The sequence below is a fragment of the Nomascus leucogenys genome, chromosome 8 (genome assembly GCF_006542625.1).
Source record: "Nomascus leucogenys isolate Asia chromosome 8, Asia_NLE_v1, whole genome shotgun sequence".
Lineage (NCBI taxonomy): Eukaryota > Metazoa > Chordata > Mammalia > Primates > Hylobatidae > Nomascus > Nomascus leucogenys.
In genome coordinates, this window is record NC_044388.1 from 99587968 (window position 1) to 99603481 (window position 15514).

The 15514-nt window shown below is 45.6% G+C and overlaps 1 protein-coding gene across 6 annotated transcripts in view; it reads right to left on the reverse strand.

Annotated features, from left to right (window-relative positions):
- Positions 1–15514, reverse strand: part of DENND1A (DENN domain containing 1A) — a 544738-nt gene that overhangs the window by 69172 nt on the left and 460052 nt on the right. For 5 of the 6 annotated variants that reach the window (XM_030817797.1, XM_012509181.2, XM_030817794.1 and 2 more), the window contains 5 exons: positions 7337–7441; positions 6897–6984; positions 4340–4380; positions 1863–1934; positions 268–324 (listed from right to left, as the gene is read on the reverse strand). In XM_030817797.1, the coding sequence (XP_030673657.1) occupies positions 268–324; positions 1863–1934; positions 4340–4380; positions 6897–6984; positions 7337–7441 (363 nt within the window). Of the gene's footprint in view, positions 1–267; positions 325–1862; positions 1935–2078; positions 2496–4339; positions 4381–6896; positions 6985–7336; positions 7442–15514 lie in introns of those variants that run through there. The other variant, XM_030817795.1, reaches the window with a different exon arrangement.

Here is a 15514-nt window from a genome sequence, read left to right on the forward strand (position 1 = left end):
TGGGGTGGGCAAGGGACAGCCCGACAGTGGCAACTCTGAACTTGCTTGCCTTTGTGGGTTTAAGCCAGAGTCTTAATGTTATTTGAAGACAGTTTTTTGTCTGTGAATATTTATAACAGTGTGAAAACTCCCGGACAGCTGGTAATGCATTTTGAAGTGTGTTAACAACACTGTATCAAACAGCCCTCTATTGATCCCCTCATACTTTTTTGTGGCCATGCATTTCATACATGGTGCTTATACATTTTGAATAAGAACTTCAAGTACCTTTTGCTTCAAGCGGTTTTTCACCTCTTTTATTCCCATTTTTGCATGATCTTTTGCCTGCATGAAAAATTAATTTAAGTTAAGATTCCCTTTCTGTTTCCAGCAGGGACTATGCTTGATTTCAGTCCGTCGAGAATCACCTTCTCTGATTACTAGAAAAAGGAAGGAAAAATGGGATCATCAAGTCGAAAACATAATGGCTATGAAAACAAATACAACGGTAAAAGGTTAAAAAAAAAAACCCTTAAAGAGGCTGCAGAGATTTTATTTTCTGCATTTTGATGGCACAGATTTTTTTTTTCTTTCCCTTCCAAAGCCCTTCTTCTGCTCTCTATAGTTATTTATCTCAGCAGCCTGGTGACAGTTACCAGTAAGAGTACGGCAGCCGTGTTTCTGCCTGGAAGATTCAGAATATCCATTCTATTTCACCAGGGCAGGGCCCCAGGACCAATTTTCTGCCCAGACTGAATGGCTGGAACAGACACATTGCTGGGTTTCTACAGTGCCATTTCCTAAATCTCATTTTGGCAGACACCCTGGCTTTGATTTCAGGTCATTTTAGACCTGTGTGGTTCTGCTGGCAGCCACCCACCCTGCTAAAATAACTACAGCTTAAGCACAGAGAGGACTAACAAAATTAAAAATGGAAATAAAATAAAACCACCACGCTTCAGTGGCTCACGGTCAAATTAGCAAGCTAGAGAAGTCACAAGAAAAAATACTTGATGCTTGTGAAAGATGGAGCGCCGGGAACACATGTGCTCTCCTATTTTCACTCCTCTGTGGACACAAGTCTTACAAATAACGCATTTCCTATAGGGCAGTGATCAGAGAGATGATGAATTTGGGACAAAAATTAAGTGGTGTATGCCACCATGAACACTCTTCAGGAACCTGCAAAGGAGCTGCTTTATTTTGACCCAATAATGGGGATGCCTGCAGGAAGGCTTTGCCAGACACCAGATAGACCATGCTTCCGGGTCTCAGAAACAGAGGCAGGGTGCAGCCACCTAGTCTACATTTTAAAAGCTAAAACCAGTAGCCTCCAATTTCTCTACTGTGGCAAATGTGAGCACCAACACTATAAATTAAAAATGTCACTGAACTGGCTATAATAATCTGCTAAATAATTTGAAGAACATTGAGACCTTTAGGAAAGAGCTCAGCAGTCTGAGTCATCTCTGCAATAGAGGACAAGGTATACTTAAGAGTCTCATTGCTTGGCTGGGTGCAACAGCTCATGCTGGTAATCCCAGCACTTTGGGAGGCCAAGGCAGGAGGACTGCTTGAGCCTAGGAGTTCAAGACCAGCCTGGATAACATACTGAGACCTGTCTCTCCAAAAAAAAAAAAAAAAAAAAAAAAAAGGCCAGGCGTTGTGGTGCACACCTGTAGTCCCAGCTACTGGGGAGGCTGAGGTGGGAGGATTGCTTGAGCCCTGGAGGTCAAAGCCACAGTGAGCTGTGATCGCACCACTGCACTCCAGCCTGGGCAACAGAGCAAGACCCTGTCTCAAAAATAAGTAAATAAATAAAGAGTCTCATCACGCTAAGGGACTGATGTGCTTTGGCTCCTGAGAGCAAGACCAGTACTTACGAACTTGTAGACAGTCTTCATGGCCGGATTTGCTTTGGTCTTTACAGTATTCAGAATTGCTCCACTTCCTTTCTATAATAAAAATGTCAATCAGCAATCTGGGCTGAAGACAGAGTCATACAACACCAGCAAAGACTGCTTCTCTTCAATTGAGTTAAGCAACATTTCAAAGGTATGTAAATGCACATCAAGAAATAGGCCTGGATGATAACTTGTCCCTGCCAGTCAGTTATGGTCATGGCGGAAGGACTCTGGGTGGGAGCTGTGGGTGGGTGTGTGTGGACTGGGGATGAGGAGTGTGAATTGGTGGAGGGAGACTCTAGACTCAGTGCTCTGCTTGGCACCTGTTCCCTGGCTGGAGGGAACTGCATCACAGGCTGCCTAAGGCAAGGGCTTCCCTATGGGCATCTGTGGCTTTTCAAGATATTCTAGTTACCACGGATGACACTCAGGTAAGTTTAATAACCGTGGACTCCACAGCTGACACCAAGCTGGGGCAGAAAGTGGGGCCCTGATCAGCCAGGATCATTGGGAAATACGTTGCCCTCACCGTGCAACTTCCTTTTCTTTCCTTGGTTTTCTGTGTTGTTTTTTTAAATCTCTCTGGTAGGCTGCCTTCCTTAACATCTAAATCTTGAAAAAAGGAAAGAATGAATAGCCACAAATGTTCACCATGGCTTTAGTTAAATCCAACACAGCAATTTCTTGCTCACTTTCTTTAGGAGCAAAAGTGGGAGGAAGGAGGAGGGAAGGCCTTCCCGCTCCTAAAGGAGGCAGTGGAGGGACCTGAAGTGCACAGGGCATGTTTTCATAGCTGTCCATGAATCCATTTCTCAGTCTCATCCCTGCAGACACGTCGTGAGGGTCCTGAAGGCGCCAGGCCAAGGGAGGCCTGGTCTCTGCCTTCCAAAACCTCCAGTTGGAGAGGCGGGACAGCACAGTAAATAATTACAAAAGCAGGTGATGATGGCTGTAATGGCTGTGTGCACAGGGAGCGTGGAGACTTGTAAGATCAGGGAAGGCCTTGGAGGATGAAACACTGGACCTGGTCCATGAAGGATAAATAGGAGTTGATGTAGGAGATGGGAGGAGAACATTCTAGGGACAGGAAATAGCACATAAAAGAAAGTGCAGAAGCTGAAAAGCCATGGCGTATGCTGTAATAAGTGGCTCCTGTACTGCGCCATGACACACTCCCACGATTGTATCATCAGAGAAACAGTAAGTGAGGCAGGGAGGCCAGATGGGGCCAGCTCGTGAAGGGCCCAGAATGCCAGGCTAAGGGGTCTACACTACGGAGCGTTTTTAATCAAATTCATCACAGAATCAGGTCTGTGGTGGTTTAAAAAAACTGATTCGGATGGAGAGAGGCTGGAAGCAGTGGGTACCTAAGAGAATAAGATATAGTAATATAATTATTGGTCTTAACTTTTAGCACAATTTTTGGTAACTGCCCACATTAGAAATTTTGAGCTTTAATTAAAAACATTACAATTTGACCCAGAAAGCATGCTATGTTGTAGGACAATGGGAAATTTTCACCCACTCATTTATTCCATACTGCTTTCCAAAATTACTCAGTATCCCATTTAAATGGTCCTTTGGAGTATTGAAACTCCCTTTATCAATCAATCAACAAGTCCTTATTACTCCTCTCTGATTTGCCAAGTGCTGTGTTTGGCCATACAAGAGGAACAAAGGAAGTCTTTCATGAAGGAATTGCTTACTCTCTGCCAACTGCAGCCACTTCCAAGGGACTCGCCTGGCAGCAGTGCACTGACGCATTAGCAGGAGGGAACACTTATCACTTGATGCTGGAGTTGCCTGCTTCATGCCCGCCTCCCCAGCAAGACAGGGAGCTCCCCCAGGGCAGGGCCTGTACCCTGCTCCCTGCTGCATCCCCAGTACCCAGCAGGGTACCTGGCACACAGTAGGCCTTCAGGACACCTCAATTATAAACTGATGGAAGGGAAAGGCAAGAATTCGAATTCTTTAGAGACACTAGAAGCCCTATGCCCCTGACTCCTGACACATCAACCGAGACACTTCACAACAACAGTCAACCTCCCAGTGATGTGTTCTCCATCTTCCCAGGAGCCTTTGCTGTGAAAGAGGTTACACAGCAGCAAGAGGGACACATTTTTGGTTTGCCTGTGATCATGACAATTGCTCTGGCCCTAGGAGGAGACCCCCCGAATGCTCTAAGACAGCAACATTCCATTCAGCTCTCGTTGGCTGGTTTCCTGCAGAGGAGGAAGCCTCTCATGCCTTTTTCTGCCCCCACCAAGTGATGGCTTTGGACAATCCCACCCTTCTAGTCTCCATCTGGCATGAGAAGAGCCTGGCTTTACAAACAAAGGCATCTCCAGCAGAGAGAATGGAGTGCTCCGGGATGGAAGGGGAAGCACAGGGAAGCAGAAGGCTGCCAGGAAGCTAAGGAGGGAGTCTAGGGGGCTCAGAATTGGGTGCATGCTTACCCGGACGGTGGAGAGCCACTGATGGTACAGTTTGTCACTGCCTGGGGAAAGAGAAGTCAGAGAAGCTGTTACTTAAAGAGGTGATTTGTCCTTGGGAGTCCTTAAAATTGCTTTCTTTTTTTTTTTTTGAGATGGAGTCTCACGCTGTCGCCCAGACTGGAGTGCAGTGGTACGATCTCAGCTCCTCGGTTCAAGCAATTCTCCTGCCTCAGTCTCCCGGATTATAGGTGCCCGCCACCACACCTGGCTAATTTTTGTATTTTTAGTAGAGATGGGGCTTCACCACGTTGGCCAGGCTGGTCTTGAACTCCTGACCTCAAGTGATCCACCCACCTTGGCCTCCCAAAGTGCTGGGATTACAGGCATGAGCCACCATGCTCGGCTGAAATTGCTTTCAGCATTCAGGACTTGGAGAACCCTGTGGAGGGTCCCACGTCCTGTTCTTAAAGAGGTGGCAGCGAGTCACTGCCACAGGGTTTCCTTCTCAAACAGAGCTGATCATGCAGTGCCCTGACTGCAAACTCAGCAGCCACCCCACTGCCTGCTGGCTGGAGGTCAGGCTCCGAGGCAGCCCTGCTATTCTCCTCCAGTCGCACCTCGTGGCCTCTCCATCCTGTGCTGCTGTGATGCTGCACCACCTTATGTCCCACCATGGGGAACTACTTAAGGGACCATGGGGTCCGTAAGCCAGCATCCTCGCAGGCCTGCAGGCCCTTGCAAATGCCGCTCCCTTGCCTAGTCACCACGCCCTACTCTCTCTGCTTAGTAAACTTGACAGCTCAGATGTGATGTCCTCTGGAGGCTTCTTCCTTTGAACAGCCCTCGGGAATAGGTAACAGCCATTGAGACATCCATATTCTGGGAAGTACTGTGAGGGGCACCAGAGCAGGAACCCCTAGGGCTGTGTGTCCCATTGAAAGGAGCCTGCTGGACACACATTGAACCCTCAGAGAGTGAGAAGGAAAGAAAATGGAGGTGTTGTTGGTAAACTCTGTTCATTTTAAATGGTGGGTCTTAACCTACTGAATAAGTGAACTCAGTTTAGCAACACCTAAAGCCTTTCTTCCTGGAACTCACATGCAACCGTTAGAACACAACTCTAGCCCGGCCTCCTTTGTCAAGCCCTCACATTACACAGTGAGAATTAACAGGGCCCTATTCTAACTGCACCGAAATCTGGTTCTACTCCATTTCCTGCATTGGTTTAATTTCTGTTTGTCTTTAGTCATGCATTTCTCTCTCCTACCTAACACTCCTTGAGGGCAGAACTGGGTCCTCTGCTTTTTACTCTATGGGGCTCTGGACATAGCAGGTGTTCAGGAAATGCTTATCAGTGACTGGCTGTTGCTGTTCATAGACTTCATGGTGATTTTCTTAACTGTGCTCCCATGCAGCACGGGCTGGGAGGGCCTGCAACGTTTATAGGTGGATACTGTGCCTTGCTCTGTGAGCTTACAAACTGCCAATTGGATTATCACAGTAGTCCAGAATAGACACACACCCAGCAATAAAAGGGGGCCAGCAGCATGGGTGTTATTTTGCATCTGGTTTTGCCTTCACTGCCAAAGATTGAGGCGATGGGATTTGGAAAGAAGGTCAGATTGGGATTCAGGAGGCAGACTCAGCCACCAACACCTCTCTGGGCCTCAGATGCCTCCTCTGAAAAATGAGAAGACAAGACCTTCAGTTCTTCAGATCTGCAGAGACCAGGCACTCAGCAATAATTTGTCATATTTTAAAGAAACAGGGCTGGGTATGGTGGCTCCCACCTGTAATCCCAGCACTTTGAGAGGCTGAGGCAGGTGGATCACCTGAGGTCAGGAGTTTGAGACCAGCCTGACCAACATGGCGAAACCCTGTCTCTACTAAAATACAAAAATTAGCTGGGTGTGGTGACATGTGCCTGTAATCCCAGCTACTCGGGAGTCTGAGGTGGGAGAATCACTTGAACCTGTCAGGCGGAGGTTGTAGCAGTGAGCCGAGATCGTGCCACTGCACCCCAGCCTGGACAACAGAGCAAGACTCTCTCCAAAAAAAAAAAAAAAAAAAAAAAGGCTTACTGCACACGGCCCCCATGCCAAGGACTGTCCTGGATGACTGCACAAAACTTTCCTCATGTGCTCTGATTTAATCTCAACAGGAATCCTGTGAGGTGGGACACGGTACTCTCAGGGCATGGACAGGAACTTTAGCTAAAGAAGGGGAAATGACTCACCCAGGGTCTTGCAGCTTGTGAGGAGGCAGAGTCCTGACTTGAATCCAGGTCTCCTAACTGAATACTGCATGTGCTTCCCAGTGGACCACGCTGGCTACTACTTTAACTAGACTTTGTCTACACAGGGGAAGCAACTGACCCTAGGCTGAGGGACTTCATATGGGCCAGTGTGCATTTTGACAGAAAACGAAGAGGAATTCTTCAAACACTTCAAGGCCAAGCTTGAAATCAGTCTCTTTCTAAGCCCCAATAAAGGAAAAGCAAGTCCCTGCCACTCCTTGTCAAATATGCCCTAAACGATAGCAGCCTGCAGCCCTGGAAGGAAAATGAGATGCTTCTCACCAGCATACTCGCCCATGTTGATTTCCTCTTCAAAAACATCACTGAAACCTTCGCCGGAATTGAGAAGATCTAATCGACCATCAATAAACTATAGAAAGAAAGAACAAAAGCACAACAGCTCATACAAAGGGGGAAAAACCATTCAGCTGGGCACCTTACTGTATCCAAGGTAGGAGTTTTCAAAAAGTAAGGTTCAACAGGCAAGTTTCTTTCTAAAATACCGGCTGTATGTTTATGATAACTTGGAAAACCACAGGGCAGATTTGCAAAGGGTCTGTCTGGTCAGTGACTGCCCTCTTCATCCAATCCCCCTCCCCTGAGCCTCTTTTGCCTGGAGCCTGAGTCCCATCCATGCCTGTGGCCTCAGTGCTTAGAGTGCAGACAGCTGCAGAAATCCCCGCCAGGGAGCCAGACCCAGGCCAGACCAGGGAGGGCAGCACCTGCTTGAAGAGCTGCAGCTGCGTGGCATTCTGCAGGAACTGCCTCATGGCTCCAGAGCGGTAGTGGGACACGAAGGCTTCCTCACAGAAAGTGATCGGCTCCTCCTGGGAAGTGCAGAGGGGAGAGGTGGATCAGTGGCACAGTGTAAGAGCCATCAGTTTTGAAATTCCTATTTGCAGAGCTTCTCCCTCTGCTATTTTTTTTTTCTTTTCCTTTTTTTTTTTTTTTTGAGATGGAGTCTCACTCTGTCACCCAGGCTGGAGTACAGTGGTGCCATCTCGGCTCAGTCCAACCTCTGCCTCCCGAGTTCAAGCGATTTTCCTGCCTCAGCCTCCTGGGTAGCTGGGATTACAGGTGCCCCCCAACACAAGTGGCTAATTTTTGTAGTTTTAGTAGAGATGGGGTTTCACCATGTTGGTCAGACTGGTCTCAAACTCCTGAACTCAAGTGATCCACCCACCTTGGCCTTCCAATGTGCTGGGATTACAGGTGTGAGCCACCATGCCTGGCCCCCATCTGCTAACTTTTCTAACCCTCTGATAGTAAAATAGTTACTATTTCTAACTAATATTATTATCTAATAATAGAAATATCTAACTATTTCTAACTAGCTAATAGTGAAGTAGCTATTGTCAAGGAATTCATTTTCTTTTATGGACGAAGAAGCTGTTTCAGAGAGGAAGAGTCATCCCGCAAACTCACAGAGAGGGTGGAAGGCAGAGCAGGAACCAACTGTCAGATTCTACACCCCACCTCCCCTTCCATACCCTAAGGGCTATTTAGGGAGACATGCCCTCCAATGTGAAGATTTCCAAACTTTTCACTTTTTTCACTTTTAGCAGTGGAACTCTTTATTCAGATAGGATTTTATGCAGAAGCAGCCCTGCTAGGCCGGGTGCGGTGGCTCACGCCTGTAATCCCAGCACTTTGGGAGGCCGAGGCAGGTGGATCACCTGAGGTCGGGAGTTTAAGACCAGCTTGACCAACATGGAGAAACCCCGCCTCTACTGAAAATACAAAATTAGCCGGGCGTGGTGGCGCGTGCCTGTAATCCCAGTTACTTAGGAAAGCTGAGGCAGGAGAATCGCTTGAACCTGGAGGCAGAGGTTGCGGTGAGCCAAGATCATGCCACTGTGCTCCAGCCTAGGCAATAAGAGCAAAATTCTGTCTCAAAACAAAAAAACAAACAAAACAAACAAAAAGACAAAAACCCAAAAATGAGCTGAGCCAAGTGTGTTGGCAGGTGCCTGTAAGCCCAGCTACTCAGGAGGCTGAGGAAAGAGAACTGCTTGAACCTGGGAGGCAGAAGTTGCAGTGAACTGAGATGGTGCCATTGCACTCCAGCCTGGGCAACAGAGTGAGACTCCATTTCAAAAAAAAAAAAGAAAGAAAAAAGATTTTATACAGAAGGAACCCTGTTACCTGAGCTCCACAATGCAGAGATCAGCTGCTCTGGAGGACCTGGGGGTAGAGCAGGGGTGCAGGCTGGGTTCTCCAGGCTTGGCCACCTTCTCATCCCCCAACATCCCAGGCATCTTTGCAGTCCCTAGGCCACTGGCTGTGGGACATACTTTGAAAACCATTTACACGGTGATCTTAACCAATAGCAAACTGAAATTTTAAAATAATTATTTTAAAGAACGGGGATGGTCAAAAATAAAATACACTATCCAGCCGATTTTGTGCTTATGCTGTTTGATAAGCAAGTTTGCTTTTACCAAACCATATTTTATGAGTCAAGAAGACGATACCCTGAGTTAAAAAAAAAAAAATCCTATCCGCATAGAGCTAACACCTCACTTTTTCTTTGAACATGTTTGGAGTGCTTATCTACACAGACAAGTCTTTAATTTCAGCAGTGTATTCTCAATTCTGAGAGATCAGACTTTCAGATCTTGAGCTGAATTAAGGGTAACACCCCACCCCCCAGCCTTGGTAGCAAACACAGAGATGTTTGAAGCTCTACTTTTATCCTATTTTAATGAGTTGCATGAGTGTTAAATTTACTGTCGAGCTTCCGTAAATTCTAAGAGTTCTTCCTGCTTAAATCTAGCCAATATTAACTCAGAAACTGGGCAGACTTATTGCACAAGGGCTGTGAGGATGACCCAAAAATATTAGGGTAAGGAGAATATTTATTTTTATAGTTACACCCTACCTAATTTTACAAAGGATCTGAGGCAGCTTATATGAGCATCTAAAACAACAAAGAGAAACATCAGGGCTGCAAAATACATAGCTATATAAAAAGTATTTATTTGGGAAAAAAGTAGCTGGGTATGTAGGTCCTATGTGGCTTCTAAGTTAAGTTACAAAATTAGCTCTGAGCTTCCTGACTGCTGGAGCAAGAAGGAAAACAATGCAAACTTTATTTTGTGTACGAGAAAAAAACCCCACGCTAGTTCCTTGGGAAAAATAGCTTTATGTGCCATTTATTACTTTGGCACGGGATTACATCTTCCTTGCTCAACAGCTGAGAAACAGCTAGGGATAACTAACAGAAGCTCAGCTAGAATTCCATTCCTGTGGCTTGGAAGTTTTGTTCTCACTCTTGGGACCAGAGCAGGGCAATTAATTCTCTCTCCAGGTGATCTCATCCATGCACACAGCATCACTCATCCACTGATGATTCCTGACAAATCCTGGCAGCTCAGACACCTTTCCGAAGCTCTATACCCATCCATCTCAACCTCCACCTGATGGCCTGCTGGCGTCTCAAACTCAAAATAGCCTGAAACTTCCAATTACTATCCCATCAAGACTGTGCCCCAAATCTATTTTTTTCTTAACTGTCATTATCCATGGTTACCCACAGTGGACCTATCAGACTTTCTAACTCCTTCCTATTTTACCTGTGAATTGTCTCACGCTCACCCCTGGCTTCTCCATCTCACTACCTTGGTGTAGGCCTGGACAGGCTTAAACCACGGTGGAGGTTTAACTCCACGCTCCTCTCCTGTTTCATCCCTCTTCTACTCCAGCTCCTCCGGCTAGAGTGCTTTCTAAAATGCAAATCAGACCACGCCACTATCCTACTCAGGAATCTGCACAGATGTTACCTTTATGTGATTATTTGACTAATGTCTCTTTTTCCCACTAGACTATATGCATCACGCAGGCCAGAATGGTGTCTGTTTTGTTCAACATTGTGCGCCTGGCAACATGTGTGGCACACACAAGGGCCGAATATGGGTGAGGAAAGGGAGAGCTCCTTAACCAGCAAACACACCCTCCCGAAGCTGACCCTGGCTTCCTTTCCTAGAGTCCTTCTGTGTCACTTTGTCTCTGGCCTTCCACATACCTAATGCTCCAAACACATCCCATGATCACATGCCACATCCTTCCTTCCTCACCTTCTTCTTTGCTTTTGCCAGTTCTATTCCTTCTGCCTGGACTGTCCTCCTGACACAAGCAGGCCTCTGAGTGGCAGTCACTCATCCCTGCTTGCTGCTCCCAGTGCCGCGTGCACTCCTGGGTGCTGGGATAGTCTTCACTAGTATCCCCTCTCACCAGGAGCTTGAGGGGCCAGAGGCTGAACCCATCTCCACACGCCCCAGGAAGAGCCCAGCTCCTAATTAGAAGCTCAGGGATGTTGGTTAAAGAACCACGAAATGAGTTGAACCCTGCTTCCAGCCACAGGAGCCTTGTGGTCTCAGTGTGTCTCTGACACTGCTTGGCCTGATGGTAAAGAGGTCTCAGAGCTCAATGCCAGGCAAGTGCCACCCATGCACAGGGAGTTGAGATGCTCCAAGGAAATGCTCACTGAAGTTGCTGGCATTCACTCCCGGGGCTTTGGCTCAGGGTTGCCAGGAAGAAGTCTGCTGAGGGCCCGATACATTCAAGAGAGTTTGCAACCAGATTCGTAGATGAGAGTAGTCTGAGGCAGAATTTAGCTGGCAGGAGAGCAGAAAGAACCTCACCTTTGGGGAGACATAAACATTTTGGGCCTGTTGTGTGCTCATGGGAGGTGATATCCCCCGGACCAGATGTCTGTGCCCTAAAAATGCAACAGGACATGGGCATGGAATGGAAAGAGTGAGGGGAAATGTGACAAGGGGCTTTTTCTGAAAAGAGCTTAAAGAACAGCATCAGATGTGTGAATTAGACATGGGAAGAAAGTCTACCACATGGTGTAGTGTTACCAGGGTGGGGTGGGGTGGGGGGTAAAGTGTCCACAGGAGTCCAAAGAGGAAAAGGCGAATCCTCCAGGGCGGCAGGTCAGAAAACTTAAGTGGACACTTCGGCTGGGCCTGGAAGGGTGAATAGGAGTTAGGTGAACAAATCCTGTCTGTTCAGGGCCCAACTCTTCTATCTTAATCCTGCTGCAAGGCAGTGACGTTGTCACCCAGAACCATGCATAAAGGTTTGAATGGCACCAGGCACAGAGGGGTCTTTTCCCTGGAGCAACTCGCCTTGTAAGACAAAGGCAATAATCATAGTTTAACTCTGTGTGAGGCACAGTGCTATGCACTTCACAACTCTTTTTAACATTCTGGAAACTTTCATGAAGTCGAAATTACATTCAAATTTTACAGAGGAATAACTGAGGTAAAGACATCTGCCCAGGTGACAGGATTCAGACATTGCAGAGTCAGGGTTAACAGCTGGTGACCTCCCAAACCCAGGTGTGCAGCATGCATGTGGTCTACTGCAGGCCTGGCTTCTCCCTGCGGCCTCAGTCCTAACTGCTTGCCCTCAGACCTCCCTGGACAGGAGAGTTCTCTTTAAAATTGGAACCCTGGCCAGGCACGGTGGCTCACGTCTGTAATCTCAGCACTTCGGGAGGCTAAGGCGGGTGGATCACCTGAGGTTAGGAGTTCGAGACCAGCTTGATCAACATGGTGAAACCCTGTCTCTACTAAAAATACAAAAATTAGCTGGACATGTTGGCACACGCCTATAACCCCAGCTACTTGGGAGGCTGAGGCAGGAGAATCACTTGAACCCGGGAGGTGGAGGCTGCAGTGAGCCAAGATCAAACCATTGCACTCCAGCCTGGGCAACGAGTGAAACTCCATCTCAAAAAATAAAAACAAAAAAAATAAAATTGGAACACTTTAGGTTTTCCTACATACAAAGCACCAGCCCTTCAGAGACAAACAGCTCCTGGGAGTAAACAAGCTGCTGTGAAGGCTCTTTCTGCCACAGGCCCAAGGCGAGGTGCCAAGCCACTCCCACCAGCTCGTCCACCTTCGTCCTGCAAGTAGAAATGACAGCCCCCACTCCACTGTGCGTGGAGAAGAGTAAGGCAAGGTGTCTTGTTATCCTCCCCTTTGTAAGAAGTGCTGATTTAGTTCTCCTAGGAGGCTGATTAAGCCCTTTGTCTTCTTAGGTGGCACTCTAGGCGCTGGGGCTACTGGCTGATAGCAATGTTAATTCAGGGAATTCAGGCCGTGAGTGTTTAAGCTTAGATCACATTAGCAGAGTTTTCCAAGTATGGCCTGAAGGACAGTAAACCACAGCTGCTTAACCCTGTCGAGAACTTTGTTACAAAAAGACAAGTTTTACTCCTGGATTATCTTCTTGATATATGGAATCCATTGGAAACACTATCATTAATAAGTTGAATCCTTATTAACAGGTAAAATTGGTGATTTCAAAGGTTTCTGATACTTCCAGAAATAAATGACTCTATCCACAGCACTGCTGATTTTTTACTGGCATAAAAATAAAATCTCTCATCAGATTTTTCAGCAAGTTTCCTTGTTCTGAAGACCCATAGAGTATTATATTTTTCCTTTACTGATTTAATTTTTATCAAAATTCTATGTGCACATTTATGAGATTCTTACAAGAAATAGAATCTCAGACCTCTTTATGGACCTTGCTTAACATTTAAAAGAGTTAATGTCAGCCAGGAGTGGTGGTTCACATCTGTAATCCTGGCACTTTGGGAGGCTGAGGCGGGCGGATCAACTGATGTCAGGAGTTCAAGACCAGCCAGGCCAACATGGCGAAACCCCGTCTCTACAAAAATACAAAAATTAGCCAGGCATAATGGCAGGTGCCTGTAATCCCAACTACTTGGGAGGCTGAGGCAGAAGAATCACTTGAACTCAGGAGGCAGAGGTTGCAGCGAGCCCAGATCACACCATTGCACTCCAGCCTGGGAGACAGAGCGAAACTCCGTCTCAAAAATAAAATAAAATAAAATAAAATAAAATAAAATAAAAATAAATAATAATAAAAAGAGCTGATGCCTGCTGGGCTTCATACCTAGGTGATGGGTTGATAGGTATAGCAAACCACCATGGCACATGTTTACCTGTGTAACAAACCTGGACATCCTGCACATGTACCCCAGAACTTAAAAACAATAAAATACAAATTAAAGTTAAGAAAACACATCCTTTTGGAAGATCCATCCACACACCCAAACATTTTTAAGGCACTTACTATGGTCTAGGCTCTGTGTTAGGGGAATGTAAACATGAATAAAATAGAGTTGGTACAAACAGTAATAACTGTATGAGGGATGAGAAGTGGATGAAAATATAGATAATGTAAGAATGGCAGAACATTATGTTCATAGCAGCTCTACTAACATCAGCCAAAAGATGGAAGCAACCCAAGGGTTCATCTGTGGAAGAACAGATAAACAAAATGTGGCATATACACACAAGGGAATATTATTCAGCCCTAAAAAGTAAGAGATGTGATACATGCTATAACATAAAGGAACCTTGAAGACATTACGTGAAGTGCAATAAGCCAGTCGCAAATAGATCAACGCTGCGTGGTTCCACTTGTATGAGGTACCTAGGGTAGTCAAACTCACAGAGACAGAAAGAATGGTGCTTGCCAGTAGCTGGGGCAGGGGGAAGGGTGAGATTTTAATGGGTACTGAGTTTTGGTTTCACCAGACAAAAGAACTTCTGGAGATGGAACAATGTGAATGTACTTAATGCCACTAAACTGTGCACTTAAAAATAGTTAAGATGGTAAATTTTATGTATATTTAAGGACAATCAAAATTTTTAATTAAAACTTTTTTTAACTTAAAAAATAGAATAATGGAATATTTATAGCAGTGGAAGCTGGGAGATGGGTTCACCGACTTTGTATAAGTTTGAAATTTTCCATAATAAAAAGTTAAAAAGGCCAGGCACAGTGGCTCACGCCTGTAATCCCAGCACTTTGGGAGCCCGAGGCAGGCGAATCGTCTGAGGTCAGGAGTTTGAGATCAGCCTGGCCAAAAAAAAAAAAAAAAAAAAAAAAAAATTAGCCAGGCATGGTGGCGCACACCTGTAGTCCCAGCTACTTAGCCAGCTATTCGAGAGGCTGAGGCAGGAGAATCGCTTGAACCTGGGAGGCGGAGGTTGCAGTGAGCCAACATTGTGCCACTGCACTCCAGCCTGGGCAACAGAGCAAGACTCTGCCTCAAAAAAAAAAAAAAAAGAAAAAAAAAGTTAAAAAGGAAAGCTCCTGTTATCAAGGAATCCTGTCTAGTTCAGGGAGCAAATAACAACAGTACAGTGCGACAGCTAGCACACCAGAGGGCTGGTTTTTGTCTTTGATTTTTTTTTTTGGTAGAGGCATCTTTATGGAAACTTAAAACTCTGTTTCTATTTGATCAATTTAGATGACACAACATGGTGGAGTGAGAATGTGTCTTGGGGGGAAAGACCTGCATTTGAACCTTGACCGTACTAGCTATGTGCTCTTAGGTGACTAACTTGTCCCTCCTCTTCTGTGACAATTATACAATGCCAACCTACCTCACAGGGTTGCTTTGAAGATTAAAACAGATTATAAACAAACAGATTCTTCCACAATAGACTTTCAACAAATAACTGTTTCCCCTGAGGGTGGAGATTGGGTCTTATAAGGGCTGGCAACATAATATGCAAGACCATATATAAAACAAATATGTAGGAAAAAAGTGCTGTTAAAATATAGAAGTGCCAAACTAAAATATAAACCTTTTTTCTTTTATGGTGTCTTTTTAGACCGATCATGATGCTTTTAAATTTACTATTTAATGTCATTCTAAGAAAAAGTAAAAAAGTAAATTATATTGGCATGAACTTTGTCATTTAGCTTGGCCTTGTGCAATGCCAGTTTTAAATACTAACTCATACATACAATTGTATTTTATAGCTTGTACATGCATTTGTACATTTGTATTTTGTTCTCATCAGACAGTGGAAACGCTGCACAAAACTAACTCCATTGTT